Here is a 23,698-nt window from a genome sequence, read left to right as displayed (position 1 = left end):
GGCGGTATACTACTTCTGCAAAGGTAGTTTCTATCCCAAATTAGCCAGAACTAATATGGGTACAAGAGGGACGCGAGTGGCGCTGTGGGTTAAACCACAGAGCCTAGGACTTGCCGATCAGAAGGTTGGTGGTTCGAATCCCCGTGACGGGGTGAGCTCCCGTTGCTCGGTCCCTGATCCTGCCCACCTAGCAGTTTGAAAGCACGTCAAAGTGCAAGTAGATAAATAGGTACCGCTCCAGCGGGAAGGTAAATGGCATTTCTGTGCGCTGCTCTAGTTTGCCAGAAGCCACATGACCCGGAAGCTGGTCACATGACCCGGAAGCTGTACGCCGGCTCCCTCGGCCAATAAAGCGAGATGAGCACCACAACCCCAGAGTCGGTCACGACTGGACCTAATGGTCAGGGGTCCCCTTTACTTTTTAATACGGGTACAAGAAAGTGCCCAAGACTCAGCTCAAGACTCTTTCCAGGGATGGGGACACCTTGGCCCATTCAGTGTTGATGGGGCTAGTTTCCATCACCCCCTGACCATTGGCCTTGCTGGCAGGGGCTGATGGGAGTTGGAATCCCAACATCTGGAAGGCCACAGGCTCCCCAGCCTTAGCCTAAACCAGGATCTCCTTTCCAGCAGTTTCCAGTCATGATTATGGGAAGCCAGAAAAGAGGCCTTCGCTGTTTCCCTCCTCTGCTACAGAATTGTATGCAAAGCAACTTTTAAAAAAAACCTCCAGTAAGAGTTGGAAGGGACTCTGAGGATCATCTAGTCCAACCCCCCTACAGTGCAGGAATATGTAGCTGTCCCTTACAAGGATCGAACCTACAACTTTGGCATTATTGGCACTGTGATCTAACCAACGGAGCTATCCGTGTACTGATTGATAACAATTAAAGTAATAGCAATTAAAGATAGACTGCCTCACAAGATGAAAACTCAACATAAAGACTAATAAGGTTGTATCCATTCAGGTCCTACCCACAGAAATAAATGGGCCTATGTTAGCCATGGCCATCAATTTCAGTGGGTCTACTCTGACAGGTCCATGCATTTTTCTCATCCCTTAAGTTAGGGTCTGCCGCCACACCTTGTGACAGTGAGTTCCACAAGCTGATTGTGCCCCATAAGCAGAAGGGCTTACTTATGTCTCACCTGGATCTAAGGCCCATTTAATTGGGAAGAACAGCTGCAACTACCCAGTGGTCCTTGGTCCTCTAGGCAGTGACAGAGGCCCTTCAGCCTGTGCATTGCACCCTGTTTATGTACTATAAACGTGAACATAATCAGATGCCCCACCTCCACAGTTGGAGACAGTATGCCTCTGAATACCACATGTGGAGAGAGTACTGTTGTGCTCAAGTGCTGTTTGCAGGATTCCCAGAGGCACATGGCTGGCCACTGTGAAAAGAGGATGCTGGACTAGATAGGCCTTTGGCCTGATCCAGCAACTTGGCTGTTCTTATGTTTAGATAAGGCTAAGCAGATAAGAGGATGAATAAACTCTCATGTGCTACCTTTGCTCTGCAATACGCTACAGCCAAAGTATATATATATATACGGGGGGGCATAAAACTCAAGTTAATCAGACTATTTTGGGTGGGCAAACACCCTGGTGCCCTCAACAATTTAGCAACTTCTGCAGAAGTAGGTTGTGGTCACAGCAGAGACCTCGAACTCTGACCACATTTCTGGTCGTCCCAAGTCTCTCCAAGTTGCATGACCATCTGGGATTGCAATACCAGACCTCAGAGTCGCCTTCCTGTCCTTCGTGCACCATTGTTCTCTACCTCATGGGATAACAAAAAGGGAACAGTCTTGATTTTTAATCAAAATAGTTCGTGCACTCACTTACACATACACCCGTTACGGGCTGTGGTGCCTCTTGCATGCCTAGATGGGGTATGCGTGTGTGTGTGTGTGTGTGTGTGTGTGTGTGTGTGTGTGTGCAGAGTGTGGTATGTCAGTACAAATGGGAACTAGCTTCTGGTACAAAGGTAACACTTATATTCAGTTCTCCTAGTAGTGTAGCAATAAAACTGCTAGCACATTTGCAAAGCTAAGCAGGGTCTGGTATGGCTTCAAATTGGAAAGGGGGCTGAGTGTTGAGATTCCTGCCTTGCAGGAGGTTGGAGTAAATGACCCCTGGTTGGAGTAAATTCACCCACTTGTGCCTTCGTCTCAATGCTCCACTGGAACTCTGCCCTGGGAGGTTGTGAACCTCAGGCTGAAAAATGGTTCTTCGTCCCTCTAATATATAAAGGGATTTGGGATTTGTTGAAAACTCAAGTGGCAATATCCCTTAACCAAACATAAGCCATAGTCTTGCTTGGCTGAGCTGATTTGGTGAGTTTCTCTGACAAGGAAAAAAAGCTTTTTTCTTAGATCCAGGTGTCAAATGTGGCCTCCAGTCCTGTCTATCTGGCCCTTGGGATTCTTGACAAGCTACACCTCCCCCCAGGCCATGCCTCTCGTTGTCCTTCCTTCTCCCCCTCCTCATGCATTTCTGCCTGGCTGGACTATGTCCTTCAGCTCTGATCATGCTCCTGCCTTGTCTGGATGGAGGCATGCAGAAGCGAGGGTGTGGGTGGGCGTAGAAACTAGCCCCCTGTACAAAGGTAAAATTTATATTTGTTGCTCTGCCCACCACTGGTATGCGGCCCCAGGAAAGTTGCCCAGAAGGGAAAGGCCCTCCATCCCAGTGCAAAAGGAACACACTCAGCTTGTGAACTGATTTCGTCATACTGATTTTATTGTAATATTCTAAACTTGTTGAGTAAGGAAGTTATCAAAGTATCACATGTTGATCTCCTGGCTCATGCACAGCGCCTCTCTAGCATTGCAGAGGTAAAGTGCAGGGGCACACACACAAACGCTCTCACACTACAGCATTATGATTTTAAAGGGTTGGTTGTGCAGCTGTGGGGAGGGCAAAGTGCGATTTTGCAATGAAAGTTGACCATAAACAAAAAACTCTTGACCCTGTTCTGTTCTTGTTAATTATTCATTTAAAAAATAATAATTGTAAAGAAGAAAGTCACCAAAAATTGAAAAGGGTACTTGTGTGTGCATGTATGTTTTACACACACACACACACACACACACACAATATACAAGAACATTCAGTAACTGAATAAAGACAAATCCTCATCTGTTACACTCATTATGTGAAACATAACAACACTGATAGCCTTTGTAGGTTTTCTTGTGCGTTGTTCTTTCTCTAGTATGTGATCATTCTCCCCAATCTTACAAAATATAACAAACAATAAATGCATTATCACCTTGTGATTGCTTTGTTGAATGGCGATAGTTGCAGGTTGCTAACACATTGTCACAGTTTTTCCTTTTCCTGTTGTTCTTCTCCTCTTGTTTTTACAAGGAACATTCTTGCTCCAGCTAAATTAAATTACTCACTAATATTCTATGTTCTTTCTTCATGCAAATCCCAGTATCATTTAATAACATCACCTCAGGGTGGCGGTGGTATATGCTACAACATCTTTTGAGATCTCTTTTAATAGCCCCTATAGTTTATTTCTTGAATCACATGGCAGTGCTGGGGGGAAACATACACAAATTCTGTTCAATTGATGTGTGAGTCATGGAAGTTTAAGAGGACCAAAGCTTTGTTGATTTTTCTTTTCTTTTCTGTTGGCGGCTCTGAACCAACAGAGCTAAAAGATTCAAAGGCATGCAGTCTTTCTGTGAAAAGCATTTCCCAATATGCATTCATGTAGAGGAAAACTGGAGAGGAGACTGAAAACCTCCTCTTGGTTCCTGCTCTTCCTTCTCTGTTGGTCACATATTCCCTTATCTGTCTCCTTTGGGAGCTAGCCATAGCTACTTGTGCATTGATAGCTTACCATAGCTATCTTCAATTCAGAGTCTGCAGCTAGGTTGGAACTGGGTGTGCAAACTCTGGTTTGAGCTAACCATGGTTAAGATTAAAACTGGTGGAAATGTAATTCTGACCACCAGGTTCAGTGTGATACATTCAGTTCACAGTTATCATTGTTACCTGCAAAGCAGAGTCTGCAACCACAGTTGGGAAAGTAGGGGCAGGGGTCAAACGAACAAGAGGGGGAGAATGCCACTGAATGTAGGAGCTGGTGAACCTGCAAGGCACTTCAAATTCTAGGTGGCATTTAGAGTGGACAAGGGCTATGTGACCAGTTTGCACACCGGAAGAGTAGTCAATCACATATTCTTAGAATCAAGGAAATTCAAAGTAATAAAGCAAGCATTCAACTCTTGTTGCCAAGATGCCAGATTTCAATCAGAAGTGAGTGTGTCCATTCCACCCTTTAGTCACAGTTGTTCTGCAGACTTTACCTCTGGGGGAGGCCAAAGGCTGCACAATAGTGCTTAGCAGCTCAAGGGGACAGCAGAACAGGCCTGAATAACTCCTGGTTCACCCAGCTGGAGGTGATACACCGTGTGTTGTATATACTGGCTCATAGTGGGCTCAAAAAACCTCCCAGTCTCGCTGCCTGCCTGGGACAGCAAAGAACAGAAGGGTTCTGTCCAACCTCAGTGCCCAAAGTTCCGCAGGCCTGTCCTAAAGAAGAGAAGTGCTGGTGCATTACAATCAGGCCTGTTGTTCGTGTGTTTAAGTAGAAGACTATGCAATGCTTGGGATTCAGGTTCGCATAGTTGGGTTGGTTGCCAACCTCTCGACCAGCAGCCAGATCCTGTGCTCAACTCACGGGCACTCTCAGGCAATTGTGCCTTGAAAAGAATCACTTGCTGGTTTCCACCGATGAAGATGCTGAGAAAGGCTGAGAAGCTCTGTGTGTGTGTGTGTGTGTGTGTGTGTGTGTGATTTTGACACGTCAGCTGGCAATTCTACATAAGGCCCCAGTCCCTGGCATGCAAGGGGATGGCTTTGGGGACTGTGACAGTGCTAAGCTGATAAAACACACTAATAAAACTCTAAGCTGATAAAACTCTCAAAGGTTGCCCCAGCCCTCCCTCTCTCACCTCCCTTTCCCATCTAAATATGGATTGTTCAAAATCAATGGGGGCTGGTGCCCATTGGGACTGATGGGGCGTAAGGTAGGGAGCCCAGTGGTGAGTGGAGCCAGAGCCAATGATGGGCAGAGCCAACTCACTCCAATGTTGCCTTCATCCTCCTTGCTGTTGTGTTCTACAAGGGGCATCACTGAGACTAAAGAGGAGGAATGCGACAGCCAGGAACTCTCTAGGAAGGAGGGGTCTGGAGGAATCAAGACTGAAGCTGGCAGGCTAGCATCCCACCTGCCCATATGGACCAGCCCCGCCACCACACCTTCAGTTATTTTTGGCCTCCCTCGTGTATCTCTGAAACGGAGCGAGGATGACTCCTGAATTCTGATCTTCGCTCTCTGCAGTGTACAGGTCGTGCTGCTTGATGTAAGCTTGAACTGTGTCTGGCACCAGGTATCGGATGCTCTGGCCCCTCCGCAAGGCTCTCCGGATCTTGGTGGCAGAGATGTCGTTGGCAATCCACTCCTGCACTATGTGGATGCTCTCCTTGTGCTTCCACAGCACCTCGGATTCATAGATGAATTTCTGGGCGTCATTCCCCACCCTGCTAATGCACACCATGCCGTGGTTGGCCACGATTTCCGCGATGTCTTCTGCTTTCCAGAGGTTGGGGACTGCAAAGGACTCCAAGATGTCTGTCCCACAGAGCAACTTCAGCTGAGGGGGGACACCTAGCAAAATGGGAGGGACAGGAATTATTATTGGGTTAGGAGCTCTGCAGCATTTCTCCCGGTCTAGGACTTAAAGCCAGAGAGCTGTGTGTCCCTGGTGTGAAAACGCTACACATTCAAAGCAGTGTCATGCCATTTTAAAGAGTCATGGGAAGAACCATGGGAGTTGTAGTTCGTTTGTTACGGGTGCTGAGAGTTGTTAGTAAGACCCCTATTCCCCTCACAGAACTACAATTCCCAGAGTTCCCTGGGAAGAGGGATTGATAGTTAAATCCTTTTGGGAACTGTGGCTCTGGGAGAAGGTCTTCTAACAACTCTCAGAACCTTCAACAAACTTCACTTCCCACAATTCTTTGGCGGACTGAACCTTTAAAAACTGCACTGATTTTAACTACTGATTTCAACACCACACTGGGTTTTCCCCCCTTAGAATTTCCGAGCAACGCTGGATACGAGATGGCTGGCTCACTACAATTTTGATATTAAATGAACCTTTTGTTAGGGGTTGATTCCGGCTGACGGGGACTTGCCTGCCCGATTCCCGTTTTCTCTTCTTCCCCGTTTTGTTCAAAGGAGCTACTTCATCAAAGCTGTTAGCGAGACACGAACGTTTCAGCTTCTGCTGGTGATACCTGTGACACAAAAGGATGACTTTAAAAAACGAAAGAGGGTGTGGTGATATGTTTTTCTCTTTTGGATCCCTTGGGGGAAAAACCTCCCCATTCTTATCTATTGCAAATACAGCTCCGCATGAACACACAGCACAGCCTTCACCAGTATGGCTGTCCTCCAGATGGTTTAGACTCCAGCTCCCATCAGCTCCCACGTATCATGACCTCGCTGCTTGGGGCTGATGGGAGTTGTAGTCCAAACCATCTAGAGAGCAGCAGACTGCTGAAGGCTAACGTAGTGCATCACAGACAGCTCTCTACCCCAGATTTAGAACACACAAGAGGAGAATAGACTGTTGCAGGGGGACTTACAATCTAGAATCAGAGAGAGGGGAAGCAGCAAAGTAAGGGGAGAGGAATGGAGGCAGGGCTTCCATTTCTGTTGCTGCTGGAGATTGATCCAGCTACCTGGGATTGCAGGAAAATGAACCTCAAACTTTCTGCATGCACAGTATGGTTTCTACCACTGAGCTACTGCCAGCTCTTCAGACATAGGAAGCTGTACTATTTATTATTATTAACAACAACAAGAAGAAAAACAACAACAACAGTATCATTATCATTATTGAACATTTGTTTTTATTATATTTTTAAAAATGTTTTTATTAAAATATTTTCCATAAGCAACAAGAGTACACTCAGTGTCTCTGTTTTTATATCGTGGAAACCTTCATACAGGTCAATTACGGTCAGTTTGAGACATTTCTGAGATATTTCCAGTCAGTCTGAGGCAATGTGGGATTGAAGGTGGGGGCAGAGAAGTGGGGGGAGGAGAGAGGAGAAAATAGAGAGGGAGGAAAAAAAGAAAAAGGGAGGGGGAGGAGAGGATTATTAAGCATTTATATCCCACCCTTCCTCCCGAAGGAGACCAGTGTGGCAAACGATAAAAAACCTAGTGTTGCGGCAAAAAAAAAAAACCTGATAGCACATCACAAAGCTAAACAGGGTCTGGCATGGTTTCAAAACAATGAAAACATCTAAAAACATTGTCTAAAAGTAATTCAAATACAGATGCAGGCTGTGACACATCCCCACTTAAAAAGCTTGTTGGAAGGTTGGCCGTATACTGAAGCAGATCCTTGCTCCATCTAGCTCAGTGTTGTCTACACTGACTGGCAGCAGCTCTGTAGGGATTCAAGCAGGAGACATTCCCAGCTCTACCTGGAGATGCCTGGGATTGAACCCGGGACCCTCTGAATGCAAAGCGGATGCCCTACCGCTGAGCTACAGTGGGACACACTCAGCCCTGGCAATACCTGAGGACTTTGATGGTCTCTTGCCACTCCTTTTGGTTGCTCTCCCAGTCATCCACTTCCACCCAGTCAGAGCTCTCCGCTGCGAGCCTCGCCATAGTCACCCGGTGCCTTGCGCTGATGAGGCCTTTCTTCTTGTATGCGTCACCCACAGGTGAAATAATCCCTTTCACCACTTTGTATCTCCCTGAATGCAACAAAAGGCAAGAGCCAGGGGGTTGGGTTGTTGGGACGATGGACTAGGGCTGTGCAATAAATCGCCATATTGTTGAATACCAGTACAGTGGACACTCGGGTTGCGAACATGATCCGTGCGGGATGCTCGTTCGCAATCCGCGTCTGCGCATATGCAGGTTGCGATTCGGTGCTTCTGCGCATGTGCGACCACCAAAACCTGGAAGTAATCTGTTCCAGTACTTCCAGGTTTTGGCAGTCCGCAGCCCGAAAAAATGCAACCTGCAGCAGCTGTAACCCGAGGTATGACTGTATTGAAATAACATCATGACAAGTGTTTCAAGAAGGCAGTATACTGGTGAATGAAAGGTGGAGACTTAACAGCTTCCCAAGGGGTAGCTCAGCTGAACAATATTTTATAGATTATTCGCCACCAGCTTTCTTTGCCCTCTCCCTCCTCTCTCCTAACCGATAAGAAATAAAAATAAACGATGACACAAACCAGCAAACTACTTAAGCTATTTCTGTATTTGACTGATAAAGTAGGATTCCGAGCTGGTCCTCAAAGGAGCAGCAGGGGTTACCTGTTTCGTGCAGGTGATCTCTTGCCAGTTCGAAGAGTCGGAGGTGCATGTTGGTGATGGGGTTGAAGGACCCGCAGGCCAGGAGCACCACCTCGGTCCTGTCGTCCGAATTCTCCATCTGACTTGGCTGGAGCCACAGATGCAGAGGGAAGGGTGAGTCAACACCACCACACACTGCAAGCGAGGAGAAGGAGGAGCTCAGGTTCAGTTTCAAAGGAAGCAATTATATATGTATATATCTGAAATACAAGAGGCTAAGCAGAAGTTACCGTCATGTAGACGCACAAAAGGCAGCACCAACAATCTGTCTCAGTACCAGGCAGCTTCCTGTGCTATTGTGGGTTGAGCAAAAGACTGTACAGTGGTACCTTGGTATTCAAACTTAATCCATTCCGGAAGTCTGTTCCAAAACCAAAGCGTTCCAAAACCAAGGTGCACTTTCCCATAGAAAGTAATGCAAATTGGATTAATCCATTCCAGACTTTTAAAAACAGGCATAGGCAAACTCCAGCCCTCCAGATGTTTGGGACTACAACTCCCATCATCCCTGACCACTGGTCCTGTTAGCTAGGGGTGATAGGAATTGCAGTCCCAAACATCTGGAGGGCCGGAGTTTGCCCATGCCTGTTTAAAAACAACTCCTAAAACAGCAATTTAACATGAATTTTACTATCTAACGAAACCATTGTGTCATGTGACAAAGACACATGAGAGCAGAAGCAGCAAAGCAGGCTGGGAAGTGCTGGGACTGCACAATCATTTGGGCCTACTAAAGTTATTCAGGCCTAACTGCTAACTGTTGAGTCACTCTGACATGTGACTCATTCTCCTTATAAGTAGCAGCCATTTTCTCTCTGTGTTCTCTGTAAGATTTCAGTCAGAGTCAGCAACACTCAAAACGGAAGCGTGGCACTCAAATCAATGTAACACTCAAAACAGAGCATGTTCGGCTTCCAGAAAAAGTTTGCAAACTGGAACACTTACTTCTGGGTCTGCAGTGTTTGGGTTCCAAGTTGTTTGAGTACCAAGGCGTTTGAGAACCAAGGTACAACTGTAGCTCATCAGTTGGGAAATCACAGGGCAGTTTACAACATACAGTGGTACCTCTAGATACGAACGGGATCCATTCCGGAGCCCTGTTCTCATCTAGAGATAAACGTATCTGCGCGCATACACGTGCGTCGCTTTTCACCGCCTCTGTGCATGCCGTCATTTTGAGTGCATGCGCATGCGCAAGCGGCGAAACCTGGAAGTAACGCACTCCGTTACTTCCGGGTTGCCATGCAGCGCAACTCGAACATGCTCAACTCGAAGCGTATTTAACCCGAGGTATGACTGTATAAGCACTAAATTAATAATAAGAATAAGAATAAGAATAAGAATAAGAATAAGAATAATAAGAATACAATAAAAAAACCTTTCCTCATGAAATAACCAGACAGTTGTCAACTGGAGAATAAACAGGATGTTCATTCTCCCTTTCAAAAGGGGCAAGACAATTAGTTGTAACCAAGAGATGCATCTGAGGTTGTGACACAGATGAGTGATGTGAAATTGTTGCAACTTCAATGTAGGAGAAAAATTCATCTCTCTTCTTTCATCCCTTCTAACATTGTTTCCTTTACTTCTCACTTTCAACCCCTCTTACTTTTCTGCTCTTCTCATGTCACCACTTGTAAAAATCTAGCACAGATCGAACCTTGCACAGGGAACTATAGCTCTACTGCAATGCGTTGCCACAGTTAAATGTGCAGACATTACGCAGACTCTTACCAATTTGTAGCTGGCAGCTTTCCAATGTTGCCTTGTAGCTTTTTGCCCCTTCTCCAGCAAAATCAGAATTAAGCAAACTATGAACAATTGCAGACATACGCAACACATATGAGAAAATACACTTGTTTTATTCAAAGCCAGTTGCAGAGCCCAACTTTCTCCATCGCTACCCAGGCAGTAAATAAATCACTGAGAATTCCAGCAGGGCCTTAAAGAAAACACACTGTTTTGGCCCTATCCCACAGGCCTCAAGCCCTGGACTCCCACTTTCAAAACTGCCCTTTAATCTGCACATCTAAAGTTCCACTATTTGTTGACTGATTTTTTTTTTAATTTCATAAAATTCACATGCTGCTTCACTGCAAAACAAGCAAACCCACCAACGTCAAAGCAGCGCACTGCGGTTCCTACAGTGAGAGGGGGGAAATAATAATTTAAGCGTTCCACCAAAACTCTCAGCAATTGTCAAGTGAGAAAAATTTTGGAACCCCTGCACTGGAACTTTTCCCATTAGGCCCCAGCGTGGTAGAAGCTGGAGTCCTTGCATTAGAAGATGCCAAGAGAGTTTTGTGGTGGAGGAAAGGCAGTGGGTTGCCTCGTTCAGAGATGGGGATCCTGCCGGTCCCTCCCGAGTGTTTGCTGGACTCTCAACTCCCACCAGCCCCATCCAGCAAGGGCAATAGGCAGGGATGATGGGAGTTGTAGTCTTCGGAGCTCCGCCCCGGGCTAGAAACGTGGGGGAATGAATGAAAGCGATCCTGTAACCTGATCGAGCGATCAGCTGAAAGCTCCCGGGCAGCAGGCGGTGCTGCCTGCCGCCGCCTGCACCGGGTCGCCTGCCTTTAGGGGAACGAGCAGCGGCCGCACGGGACGGCGATCCGCGGGGGGCTTACGCGGGCCGCGCAGAGGGCGATCCAGGGGCCGGAGGAAGACGGCGGCGGCGAGAAAGCCCGACCACTGCGGCTGCAGAGAGGCTGCAAGCGGCGACTTCGCCAGGCGGTGCCGAACCTCATCGAGGCATCTGGTGCTGCTGGTAAGGTTAAAAGGGGGAAGGAAATGGTGAAGGGTCCGAGTTCCCTAACGGAACTGTGCCGGGGGTCTCCCCCGGGTGGAAGCTGTTAGTTTTCCCCCTTCTCTCCCTCCTCCTTGCAGATTTCTGTAGATGAGGAGGAAGACTCAGACCTGCTCATATGAACTCTTCACATACTCAGGAACACTGCCTCTCTTGGATGTTGTGGATTTCTAAATATCCAATGTATGCAATTATCACCCCACCTCCACTCTAATATTAAATATACATACCATTCCTTCCCTCAGATGTCTCTAACCATAACCACACACATAATATGCATTGTGAGGTAGAGGCGCTCTGTGCACGCTCAAGAACTCGTTTCTCAGAAGCCTTGTTTTAATTGTTACTTATATGCTATTAAGGGATGCGGGTGGCGCTGTGGGCTAAACCACAGAGCCTAGGACTTGCTGATCAGAAGGTTGGCGGTTTGAATCCCCATGACGGGGCGAGCTCCCGTTGCACGGTCCCTGCTCCTGCCAACCTAGCATTTAAAAGCACGTCAAAAGTGCAAGCAGATAAATAGGTACCGCTCCGGTAGGAAGGTAAACGGTGTTTCTGTGCGCTGCTCTGGTTCGCCAGAAGCGGCTTAGTCCTGCTGGCCACATGACCCGGAAGCTGTACGCCGGCTCCCTCGGCCAATAAAGTGAGATGAGCGCAGCAGCCCCAGAGTCGGTCACGACTGGACCTAATGGTCAGGGGTCCCTTTACCTTTACCTTTAATATGCTATTATGTGATCCCTGAGGAGGCAGTGGCCAGCTAGATGCCTCTGGGGAGACCCAAAGCATGACCCCAGCACAACAGCACAGGAACCAGCATCCTGCTTCCTACATGGAGGGAGAGCATAGCCATTGTGGGTAGTAATATCCAGTTGTAGAGCATAACCATCCCGGCTAGTAGCCACTTATGCCCTCTCCTCTATGAATATGTTTCGATCCTCTTTTAAACCTGGTGCCCTCTGAATGTTTTGGACTACAACTCCCATCAGCTCCAGCCAACCACACCGGCAGGAGCTGTAGCGTGAGGCACCTGGAGACTGACTCCCAAAATCTGTAAGGCCCCAAGTTGGGCAAAGAACTGGTATTTGGGTAGGCTTCTAGTCTTGCGTTAAATTTCCCGAAGAATCAACCCACTGATCCTAAGGGGGGACTCTGCTCTTCCTCCGCAGATTCTCGGATGATCCGCTATGATCCATTTCTGCCTAGCTCACACAGCCTACCACTTCAGCCGACGGCTCCCAAAGCGTCACCGACTCAGACTGTAAGAACCCTTTTCTCGGGCGTACCAGTGTCTTGGGCTCTGCTGGCTGGGGCTGTTGGGAGGTGTATCGTAGAATCATGGAGTTGGAAGGGATCCCCAACGGTCATCTAGTCCAACCCCCTGCAATGCAACGTGCATCTGGATAAGCACCAGGTTGGGGAGAGGAGGCTGGTCCAATGTTACCCAACTGCAGCGCCAAGCTGCTCCTTGATGACTTCGGTGGTTGGGTGGCAAGAAAAAGAACCTGCCACTTAACACGCTGCTTGCAAGTGACCGCCAGAACTGCGGGTGATTTCCCCCAAGGGTTGGCAGGTGACTAGTGTGCACTGGGACCAGTGGGGCGGAAGGCAGGGAGTTGAACAATAAGTGGGGCCAGAGCCAATGACAAGCAGAGCCAGAGAATTCTAGTTTCCTCCCCATCCTCCTGAGGAGAAGCTGAGGTTGGTGGGACAGCACCCCATTCACCCTATTCGATCAGCCTCCACAGGTAACAGCGTGTTGTGAGTGTTGGGCTAGGAGCTGGGCAAGGCCAGGGTTCAAATCCGTGTTCAGCCACGAAGGTCACTGGTTGTGACTCTGGGTGTGTGTCTTTACCTAACCTACCCCACAGGGCTGTTGTGGGAATAAAAATGGGGAGGATGTAAACCAAGCACGCCACGCCTAAAGCTCTTTGAAGGAAAGGTGGGATACAGATGCCATAACATAAAAATAAACAAACGCCATTGTTTTTTCTCTTTCACCCCTTAGGCAGTTTGCTATATTTGCCCTTGGAATTGCTGCTTTCATTTTCCAGCTCTACATCTTGCTAAGGTACAAAGCAAGGGACACTGCTATTGATGTTTTTTTATAAAAAAAATCCACCTGTCTTGCTTGCGACGACTCTCTACACCTTTGCGTACCTTCCAGAACGTGGGGGGAGCTGGCTGGAATATCCCGAGGTGTTGACGCTGAGAAGAGAGAGCTCGCAGCCTGGCCCATGAAGATTTTGGAATTGGTTTTGGGTGTCTTTATTGGTTTAAATCTCTGTTGGCAAGGAGGTTATCGAGTCTTTCGCCCCTTGACGGGCTGAAGGTTCAAACTCCAAACCTGAAGGGCTGAAAATTCAATGGGAAGTTTCTGTGGGACTGTTTTGGGGTTACGTTGACAGCTTCAGGGACTGTGGTCACCAGGCCCTGTGTAAGGTGCCATTATGATAGGAAGGTGCATCAAAAGCAGAAGGAGCCCACCTTTCCAGGTGTTGCTGGACTACAACTCCCATCATCCCAAACCATAGGTCATGCTGGCTGGGGATGATGAGAGTTGGAGTCCAACAACTCATTTTTGATGTAAAACAGCGGTAGAGAAACATTTTCAGCTTGAGGGCCGCATCTCCTTCTGCGAAATCTTCCAGGGGCCACATGCTGGTGGTGGGCAGAGCAACAGATGCAAATTTTACCTTTGCACCACAGGCTAGTTTCTGCACACACACACACACACACCATGCGGGCAAGCAAGAGGCATGAACAGAGCGGAAGGCCACATTCCAACCAGGCAAAAACACTCAAGGAAGACCAGTGAGGGATGTGGGCTAGGGAGAGGGTGTGTTGTGTGGGGAGGGAATGCCTGAGGCTCAGAGAGAGATGGAGGGCCACATTTGGCAGAAAGGATGTGGATTGCCTTCTGTTTAGATCTCTCAACAAGCACTGTGCAAAAGCCCTTGAAGAATTGGAGAATCCCTGCCTAACAACTTGAGAAGTCTGTTACAGGAAACGACACTGGTCTAGCTCAGGTGCGGGAACCTGTGGCCTTCCAGATGTGGACTACAACTCCCATCAGCCCCAGCAAGCACTGCCAATGGACAAGGATGATGGGAGTTGTAGTTCAGCAACATCTGGGGGACAAAACGCTTTCCCAGTGGCATAAGGAGGGCTACCCCAGGAGGTAGTCCTGAGGGATTGAGAGAGAGAGGCCTGAGGAGATGCATTTGGCCTCTAGCCTGAGTTGCAGTTGCAGAAGGTCCAAGGTTCAACCTCACCCCACTCTCAGCATCGCCAGTTACAAGGTGGTGGGGAAGGCCTCTTTCTGCTTGAGCCCCTGCAGAGTGACTGCCAGTCAGAGCAGGCAACACTGGTCTAGATAACCAGATACAAGGCCGCTTCCTGTGCTCCTAACCTGCACTCCTAGCTCTGTGCTATACAAAAAAGCAGGGCTATTTGTATCCTGCAACTGTGAGTACAGATATCGATAGCCGGCACAGAATTTAGCGTCTAGAGAACCCACAGCTTCTGATTAAAGATACAAGAATCAAGTTTCTAGTTCGTAAGGTGGCCGAGGCAGGTGTAAAAGCGCAAGGATGAAGCCAAAAGGGAGACCAGAACTTGCCAAGGGAAGAGCTTTGTTGCCCTGAACGAGCATGAATTAATGCAAATAATGGACAAATACATGGAAATGGGCATAATTTATACAGGTGGAGGAATTAAGCTTTTCTTGGCAAAGCATTGGAATTACCCTAGTACAAACTTTTGGGTATGTATACATCACAGACTATATCTGAAGAAGCACATATTGACCCAAAACGTTTGGTTCAAGATCCACAGTGGTTCCTCAACCCTTTTCTTCCAGACCTAGATCATCTCATTACTGTGGTCTGCCCCTCCTCTACAATCTGGTTGGAAGCATCATCTTCACATTCTTCACCATTGGTGGGTAAACCGTGGTTTGTCTGGCTCTCTTGCCATTGCCAGATGGGCTGAATTATGTGCCCAAAAGGATTTTGTTTATCCAGAATTTGCGTGGTTTTTTTATATGTCAAGGGTAGCAAGGGTGCAATTTAAGAGGTTGTATGCTACTGAAGGGACGCGGGTGGAGCTGTGAGTTAAACCACAGAGCCTAGGACTTGCCGATCAGAAGGTTGGCAGTTTGAATCCCCATGATGGGGTGAGCTCCTGTTGCTCGGTCCCTGCTCCTGCCAACCTAGCAGTTCAAAAGCACGTCAAAGTGCAAGTAGATAAATAGGTACTGCTCCAGTGGGAAGGTAAACGGTGTTTCCATGTGCTGGTCTGGTTTGCCAGAAGCAGCTTAGTCATGCTGGCCACATGACCAGCTGTACACTGGCTCCCTCGGCCAATAAAGCGAGATGAGCGCCGCAACCCCAGAGTCGGTCACGACTGGACCTAATGGTCAGGGGTGCCTTTACCTTTACCCTTTTATGCTACTAAAGGCAATTGAGGGTCTCTCAGTGCACAGCACGTGTGCCAAATGGAGGGTTTGCACGAGCAGAGGGCACCACCCGGGAGTTGTTGCTCATTTGCACACTCCATTTGGGGGCCTTTCCTTGAAGCTGCCCACCATCATCAAGGTAGTACTGGGGGCAAATATTAGGAATCTAGGTGTGCATCGCTACAGAATGCTGGATTAAGCTGTGAAACTCATTGCCACAAGAAACATGGAATGGCAGCCAGCATTTTCTTATTTTTAAAGCTTCTAGGTAAATCTGTGGCTGTTAAGCAAGGCAGCTGGAACTTGGAGGTTTTGTATTTCTGTGATGTGTATTTGTAGTTGAAATATCCTACAATTTCTTGAAACATCAAACATAAGCCAGCTGCTGAACTCTGCATGCAGAAAGTCCCAGGTTCAATCCCCAGCATTTCCAGGTTGGGCTGGGGGTGTCCCCTGTCTAAAACCCTGGAGAGCCACTGCCAGTCATTGTAGACAATACTGAGTGACATGGACTAGTGGCCTGACTCTGCAGCTTTCTGTGTTTAAATCAGCCTTTTATTCAGAACCATGAGGACTAGGATTTTACTTTGTGTTTAGGGGAATGACCATAGCTCTGTGGCAGATCATCTACTTTGCATGCAGACAGTCCCAGGTTTGATCCTTGGCATCTCCAGGAGGGATGGGAGATAACCCAGCCTGAAACCCTGGAGAGCGGCTGCCAGTCAGTGTAGACAATATTGACCTAGATGGCCTAGTGGCCTGCCTCCAGCTAAGGCAGCTTCCTAACTTGCTACATGACCTGTCAACAGCCCTGCATCCTGCCTGTCTCTGTGCAAGTGCATTTTTAGCACTCTTAATGCTCCCCCTCCCATCTTTTCAGGGCTGGCTTTGCTTCTGGTCATGCTGGAACCAGTTCCATGGGAGCTGAAGACCACTTTCTTCATCTTTGGGGGCGCCTCTTTTGCAAAAGGAGTTTGCACCATCGTATTTACTGCCTTAGCCACACAATGCGTGAGTAATTGCTGATTCTGTTATATTTAAGGTAAAGGGGACCGCTGACCATTAGGTCCAGTCGTGGCCGACTCTGGGGTTGCAGTGCTCATCTTGCTTTATTGGCCGAAGGAGCTGGTGTACAGCTTCCGGGTCATGTGGTCAGCATGACTGAGCCGCTTCTGGCGAACCAGAGCAACGCACGGAAAAGCCGTTTACCTTCCCACCGGCGCAGTACCTATTTATCTACTTGCACTTTGACGGGCTTTCAAACTGCTAGGTTGGCAGGAGCAGGGACCGAGCAAAGGGAGGTCACCCTGTTGCGGGGATTCGAACCGCCAACCTTCTGATCGGCAAGTCCTAGGCTCTGTGGTTTAACCCACAGCACCACCCGCGTCCCTCTGTTATATTTAGGCATGCATAAAACCAAAAGCTTACCCCATCCCTCAAGCTAGCAGAATAAGGGGAGGCTTTTGGGTGGCCCTAACCAGAGGTCCTACACAATTTGTTTTAAAATGGAATTCTGGGCTGGAGGAATTCCAAGTTTTGTTCCCTCATATAAGCAGCTCTTGAGTTGTTCACAGAGTTTTTGGAGCTCAAGAGCTGATTATACCATCGCTCAGTGGTAGGGCACTTGTTTGCATGCAGAAGGCTCAGGGATCAATCCCCAGCATCTCCAGGCAGGGCTGGGAATGTTCCCTGTCTGAAAACCCCAGAAAGCCGTTGCCAGTCAGTGTAGACATGTTGAGCTGGATAGACCAATGGTCTGACTCAGAATAAGGAAGCTTCCTACATCATAACGGAAGGGCTGTAACTTAATAACTCTTTAGTACAGTCAATCCGCAGTTCCCGAACGCCTCCGTTACAGTACGTTTCGGCTCCCGAATGCCAAAAACCCAGAAGTAACTTCTGGTTTTCGAACGATTTTCGGAAGCCAAACAGCTTCCAAGGAGGTTTTTTTTTCTTTTTTCTCCACTGGCTTTGCCGACTACCCTTTGATCCTTGGTTGTCAAATGTTTCAAAAGTCGAACGGTCTTCCAGAATGGATTACATTCAACAACCGAGGTTTGACTGTATTTCCATATATTTATTACAGTGGTACCTCGGGTTAAGTACATAATTCGTTCTGGAGGTCCGTTCTTAACCTGAAACTGTTCTTAACCTGAAGCACCACTTTAGCTAATGGGGCCTCCTGCTGCCGCCGTGCCACTGGAGCACGATTTCTGTTCTCATCCTGAAGCAAAGTTCTTAACCCGAGGTAATATTTCTGGGTTAGCGGAGTCTGTAACCTGAAGCGTATGTAACCTGAAGTGTCTGTAACCTGAGGTACCATTGTATTTGATCTGCAATCTGACTTGGGAGTAGGCTGCCTTGAAGACAGTAGGACACGCTCCCAATGCCTGGGGTTGTTATTCTGACCCTTATGGGATCTCACTAGATTGCAAGTCTGAAGATGGGACCTTATCATTAAAAAAAAATTGTTTAAGCTCCTTTTCTAACGAATGGACTGTTGTGTCTTCCATAGGCCAAAACCACTCCTGAGCTTTATTACTTATCAGTGACTCTCTCGGTGAGCAGTCTAGTATCAACCGGTAGGTATCATGTTTCCTCTTTGCGCTAAAACAACCTTCCTCTTCAACTCAGTGCCCTCCAGATATTTTGGATGACAACTCTCATCAGCATGGCCAATAGTCAGGGATGGTGGAAGCTGGAGTCCTATAATATCTGGAGGGCCACATGCTAAGGTCAAATTAGGCTGTGACATGAAATGCATTTTTCCATTTTACATGGCAGGTTTTTGGTTTAAACATGAATAGCATCCACTTTGTGGGTCGAAACTATTCAGACTGCAGCAGGCACAAAGCAGAGATTTAAGAGATCTGCAATGGTGGTCTGTTTGTTACTGGGCCACATTCAAGGTGTTACTACAGTAGTACCTCAGGTTAAGTACTTAATTCGTTCCGGAGGTCCGTACTTAACCTGAAACTGTTCTTAACCTGAAGCACCACTTTAGCTAATGGGGCCTCCTGCTGCTGCTGCGCCGCCGGAGCACAATTTCTGTTCTTAACCTGAAGCACTATTTCTGGGTTAGCGGAGTCTGTAACCTGAAGCGTATGTAACCCGAGGTACCACTGTATTGGCATATAAAGCCCTTAACAGCTTGGGGCCAGTTTACTTGCAGAAGCATCTTACCCCATATGCACTGACCTGACTGTTTCAGTCTGCGGTACTGGCACTGCTGCAGGTTCCACATAATACTTGTTCCATAGTTGTAAAAAAATCATATTTTTTTTAGTATGGGGGCACCTATACTTTGAAACTCCTTGCCTATTGACACCAGGCGGGCACCTTCACAGTACTCTTTTCAGTGCCTGCTCAAAACATGCTTATTTAAAGAAGCCTATCCAAAAGCTTCGACGCTGATGTGTTCCGTTTTGGGAGTTTTAGCAAATATTTAGGCAAAAGAGAAAAAGGAAGTTGCATTTACCGTTACGCATGCACACAAAGGATTGGCTTTTCAAATGCTCACACACACAGTTGTTTTTCACTATCATGAGGACTAGTAGCTTTAACAAATGAAAAGAAAGCTGAAATATTTGGGGTCTCTCCTGATATTTTGCACTTGCACAGCAAATTAAAAAGTGTGCTATCTTTTCTTCTAATGGCATCCACCCCCCCACCCTACTTTATAGCATTTTTCTCTGTCCTGGGACTATTTTGGCTTGTGAACATGGTTTTTCCTGGCTTGATACTGAACAAAGAGACTAAGACGGGGATCTGTTACGAGCCAGTCTCCGAGTGTGGCTGCCTGTGGCACATCTGACCTGTAATCTGCCAGGGGCTGGATTCGTCTGCCCCTACCACGATGAGCGCCCTGCTAAACTGCCTTCCGTTCTTTCTCTCTTTTCGAAACGGACTGATCTCTGCAGCAGACACAGTGGGAAGACCTTCAGATCTGGGGATATTCATAGCCAAAGATTTTAACTATTCATTAAGCAACCTTTTGAGGTGCAGTAGGTGGAGGAGTCGTGGCTTTCAGGATTCTTTTTAAAGGATAGCTCTGGGAGGCTGTTGGCTTTCAAAATCTTTTTGTAGAAAATTCTACTAATTTTTAAAAAAGAGTAATATTTTAAAAAAATTCACAGATACTTTTTTTGTGGGAAGGGAGCAAAACAGTAAGCCCTCAAAGCCTTTTCCTCCTTTTGTATGTGTCCTCCTGACTTAATGTAGAAGCTCCTTGCAGCAGATTAACTGGGAGAGGGTTGCTATGGGAACGGGTATGGAACAAGAGACAGATGAAGGCGATGCTCCAGAGCTCCAGTTTCAAAGTGAGGGGAGTAGCCTGTTCTCAAGTCAGTCGCTTTTATCTTTAAGGGGACTTTTTAGGAGGGTGCTTTCTTCTCAACAGAAAGATTTCAGGTAGCTTCCCCCCCCCCCCCCGCCAGGCTGAAGGGACATGCAGCTGTGTAGAGGCGATCTGAAAATTCCCTTTTGCACAGCAGTTTGTTAAAATAGTCAGATTGTATATTCCTGGGAAGGGAGGCTCTAACTCTCCAGATAATGGCCTGGCTTTAGGGTATGTGCTTGTGTGTGTGGAGTTTAGCTTGCTGCACAAATGGATTATTAAATTATATGCCAAAATGGCTTCTAAGCAGATCTCTTCATCATGTGATCAGACTCCACAGTACAAAACTGGCACCACCTTCTTCTTCTTCTTCTTCTTCTTCTTATTATTATTATTATTACCCCACCCATCAGGCTGGGTTTCTCCACCTACTGCAGCAGTGGTCAAACTTTTCCAAGGAAAGGGCCACATTCTCCCCTGGGCAAGCTTTGGGGGCCATCTGCCACTGAAGGGCATAGTCTGGGGCAAAATATGTGTACAGGCACTGGCAAAAAAGTGGATGGAGCAATGGATGGGGCTGTTACCTTTATACAGCAGGGCTGAGTTGTTGTGAAGAGGAAATCAGAGTTACATATAAATTAAGAAGGTGCTATTGAAATATAGTAATATGTAATACGTTTGGATTGGAAATAGATCTTACTCTGCTTTTTAAAAAGCAGCCAATCTAGTGATCAGCAATGAATGAGGAGCTAACTCCTGTAGAACTCTCTCTATTGAGGTATTATCAAACCTCACATTTGTTTCACAATGAATTTGAAAGTATTTAGGAAGCCTTAAAAATTTTTCAAAACTATTTTGTCTTCAGGAATGGATGAATTTAAGCAAAGTTACAATTCTGATCTAGTAGTAGTATTAAACAATTCAGAGTTAGATTATGTCAGAGTTCCTGGTCAAGACTTTTGATTACCCCAGGGAACATGCAGTACAATCTTTTTACTGTGAAATGGCTTTGAAATATTTTATTGGAACTGATTAATAAATGGAATTAAATAAATCCTGAGCATGCTTATACAGAAATCACCCTCATTAAGCACAAGGGGCCTTAAAAAGGTGGAAATTAAGAGATTTCATTTAAACTATTCGTCTCAGCCCAGTGACTCTTAGACAAAATAGAAGCAAAACATCTGGCTGTTTCTGACTTTGGGTTCCTTTATAATCACACACCCTGATCCTGTATATTAGGGGTGGCTAGCCTGTATGATTTTCTAGAGGTTGCTGAACTACAACTTCCATCAGTGGGGGCAGGACTGGCCATGTAGCTGATACATACTCCCATGCACCACACCCCAACAGCAACCCAAACATACAGATTTTCTCTGTGCATTGTATCCAATGCTAGTCCACAGCCAGTGTGGTGCAGTGGTTAGAATGTCAGATGAGGACCTGGGTTCAAATTCCCACTCAGCCATGAAGCCTTTGGTCAGTCACAGTCTCTCAGCCTAACCTACATCAAAGGAGTGTTGCAAGGAAAAAAATGGTTAAGGGGGAGAGAACTGTGCATGCCAACACTGAGTTCCTTGGAGGAAAGGTGGGATATGAATATAGGGGAAGTTTGGCAAAACCGTGTAGTGTAGTGGTTAGCGTGATGGACTAGGACCAGGGAGGCCAGGGTTCAAATCCCCACTCAGCCATTAAGCTCACTGGATGACTTTGGGCAGTCACTGCCTCTCAGTGCTAACCCACCTCACAGTGTTGTTGTGGAGCTTAAATTAAGGGGCGGAAGTATGTACACCACTTTGAATTCCTTGGAGAAAGGATGGGATATATAACTACTATAATACTAATGGTAATACTAAAAAAAAAAGTCTTACTCAGAGTAGACTGTACACAGAGTAGAGCCATTTAAGTTAAAAAATGTGAGTAATGTAGTTCCACTAATTTCAGTGGATCTACTCTGAGTGGGACTTACTTGGTTATCAATTTTTGCCAGGAAGAGCTTTCACCTGCTAAATGTCTACATGTCACACTGCTATAAAAGGTATAAGAATGTGGCTGGCTTTAAAAAAACCAAAAAAGCACCACTCCTACACTCAGCCTTTCAGAGAAGTTGATACCAATTATTCACCTGCAGAGAAAATGCAGCCTCATGGGGCCTCATGAAGAACTGGGCTGCAGATCAACAGAATGACCCACCATACACACTATTTCTACTGTGATGGATTTTCTGCCAAATGTACCACAAGGCAGTTTCAAACTGGCCGGCACTAAAGTACTTTTGTGCTCCCCTCTGCACCTTAGAGTGACTTCCTGCAGCCTGCTGAGCCACGTACAGGAGTAGCAGATTGGATGCACTATTATTATTTTAAAGGTTCATACAAAATGTTAAAGCACAGACTTCCTCTATCTATGTCTTAAAACATGAAGACATCTCTCACCTCCCATCCACAACACCCCCTCATTGCCTAAATTTCACCATAGCCTTGATTACAGGGAAGGGCTATAGTTCTGTGGTAGAGTGTCTGCTTTGCATGAAGAAGGACCTAGAGTCAATTCCCAGCTAGGGCTGGGAGATACTCCAGCCCCAAACCCTGGAGTGCTACTGCCAGTCAGTGCAGACAATACCAAGCTAGATGGGCCAATAGCCTGACCCAATATAAGGCAGCTTGCTATGTTCCTACATTTGGAAGGGCTACCAGGTAACAGCATAGAATCATAGAACTACAGAGTTGGAAGGAACCTCAAGGGTCATCAACCCTCTTCAGTGCAGGAATTTCAGCTAGATTATACATGACAAATGGCCATTCAACCTGTTTAAAAGCCTCCAAGAAAGGAGAGTCCACCACTACTCATGGCCAGTGTCAAACAGCTCTTGCCAAGTTCTTCCTGATGGTTAGTCAGAATCCTCTTTCTTGCAACTTGAAGCCATTGGTTCAGGTTCTACGCTTTGGAGCAGGAGAAAACAAGCTTGCTCCATTCTCCATGGGACAGCCGTTCAGATATTTCAGGATGGTGATTATTTCTCCTCTCATTCCCGTTTTTACCATGCTAAACATCTTTTTGGCACCAGGTGAAATCCCTCTTCATATCTCCAGCCCTTTGCCCTTGTATTTATAACTTATGGTTTTATTCCATGAGCTGTCCTGGGTGCTGTGACTGAAGATCACACATATAATTTTAAGAAATGAATCCTCAGTTGCCCATTCTTAATTCTAACCCTTTCTGAAAAAAGCTACCACACTTTTACAGCTGCATGAACGTGTATATCTCGACTGGATACACGCCCCCCCCCCCCGTGAATGCAGGTTAAAATTGGCATTCGCCATCACTCACAAGCACGCTAAATATGAACAATATCAACTTCTATTACCACCGCACTACTTTCTGCCTCCGAGGTCATCAAAGGGTCCCCTGACTTCACTACAGCTCCGTCCCCTCGCTGGTTCATCAGTCGCCATTAAAAACCCCTGCACTAATCCAAAACAACTCACCCATTCCTCATATCGCGACCCCATAAGTTCCCCTAAATGGGTTCTTACCAGTTTGGAGGGTGCCTCTTCCCCGACAGATTCCGGCCAACAACGCTTTAGGGACGGAACCGAACTGTGCGGGTTTGGCCGCCTGCGGGGGAATAGTATTGCACGAGTACCTACAGGGAAGCTTCTTATTGGTCGCGGGCGCCGAAAGAT

General features: G+C 46.9%; 2 protein-coding genes across 7 annotated transcripts in view; one reads left to right on the top strand and one right to left on the bottom strand.

The window, feature by feature from the left end:
* Positions 1–2,725: 2,725 nt before the first annotated feature.
* Positions 2,726–23,649, bottom strand: NMNAT1 (nicotinamide nucleotide adenylyltransferase 1). 4 transcript variants are annotated; one of them, XM_079987220.1, is made up of 5 exons: positions 23,549–23,649; positions 8,376–8,549; positions 7,621–7,804; positions 6,186–6,325; positions 2,726–5,693 (listed from the first exon to the last, which is right to left on the bottom strand). In XM_079987220.1, the coding sequence occupies exons 2-5, from the start codon at positions 8,491–8,493 to the stop codon at positions 5,287–5,289; spliced, it is 849 nt and encodes a 282-aa protein (XP_079843346.1). In that variant the 5' UTR covers positions 8,494–8,549; positions 23,549–23,649; the 3' UTR covers positions 2,726–5,286. The 4 variants fall into 4 exon arrangements, with proteins under 4 accessions (XP_079843346.1, XP_079843348.1, XP_079843345.1 ...); XM_079987222.1 differs by lacking the exon at positions 23,549–23,649 and adding an exon at positions 10,914–10,999; XM_079987219.1 differs by lacking the exon at positions 23,549–23,649 and adding an exon at positions 10,149–10,379.
* LOC307222181 (uncharacterized protein) overlaps positions 11,069–23,698 on the top strand; it is a 214,140-nt gene continuing 201,510 nt past the window's right edge. The window contains exons 1-7 of one of the 3 annotated variants that reach the window (XM_079987349.1): positions 11,069–11,181; positions 12,387–12,478; positions 13,226–13,288; positions 15,080–15,159; positions 16,557–16,687; positions 18,192–18,258; positions 19,813–20,365. In XM_079987349.1, the coding sequence (XP_079843475.1) occupies positions 12,405–12,478; positions 13,226–13,288; positions 15,080–15,159; positions 16,557–16,687; positions 18,192–18,258; positions 19,813–19,892 (495 nt within the window). In that variant the 5' untranslated portion in view covers positions 11,069–11,181; positions 12,387–12,404 and the 3' untranslated portion in view covers positions 19,893–20,365. The other 2 variants (XM_079987348.1, XR_013841621.1) reach the window with 2 other exon arrangements.

Source organism: Podarcis cretensis, assembly GCF_951804945.1.
Source record: "Podarcis cretensis genome assembly, chromosome: 8".
NCBI lineage: Eukaryota > Metazoa > Chordata > Lepidosauria > Squamata > Lacertidae > Podarcis > Podarcis cretensis.
The sequence above is the reverse complement of the archived record's forward strand: the minus strand, read 5'-3'. Positions and strand labels throughout refer to the sequence as shown.

What these genes read in the sequence shown, in the direction of transcription:
- NMNAT1 (XM_079987219.1), bottom strand. Translation starts at nt 10,245, where the DNA reads ATGTCTGCAATTGTTCATAGTTTGCTTAATTCTGATTTTGCTGGAGAA. An exon ending in AGATCACCTGCACGAAACAG is followed by an intron (nt 7,805 to 8,375) that starts GTAACCCCTGCT and finishes TGTTGCATTCAG; the next exon opens with GGAGATACAAAGTGGTGAAA. An exon ending in GAGACCATCAAAGTCCTCAG is followed by an intron (nt 6,326 to 7,620) that starts GTATTGCCAGGG and finishes TTTGTGTCACAG; the next exon opens with GTATCACCAGCAGAAGCTGA.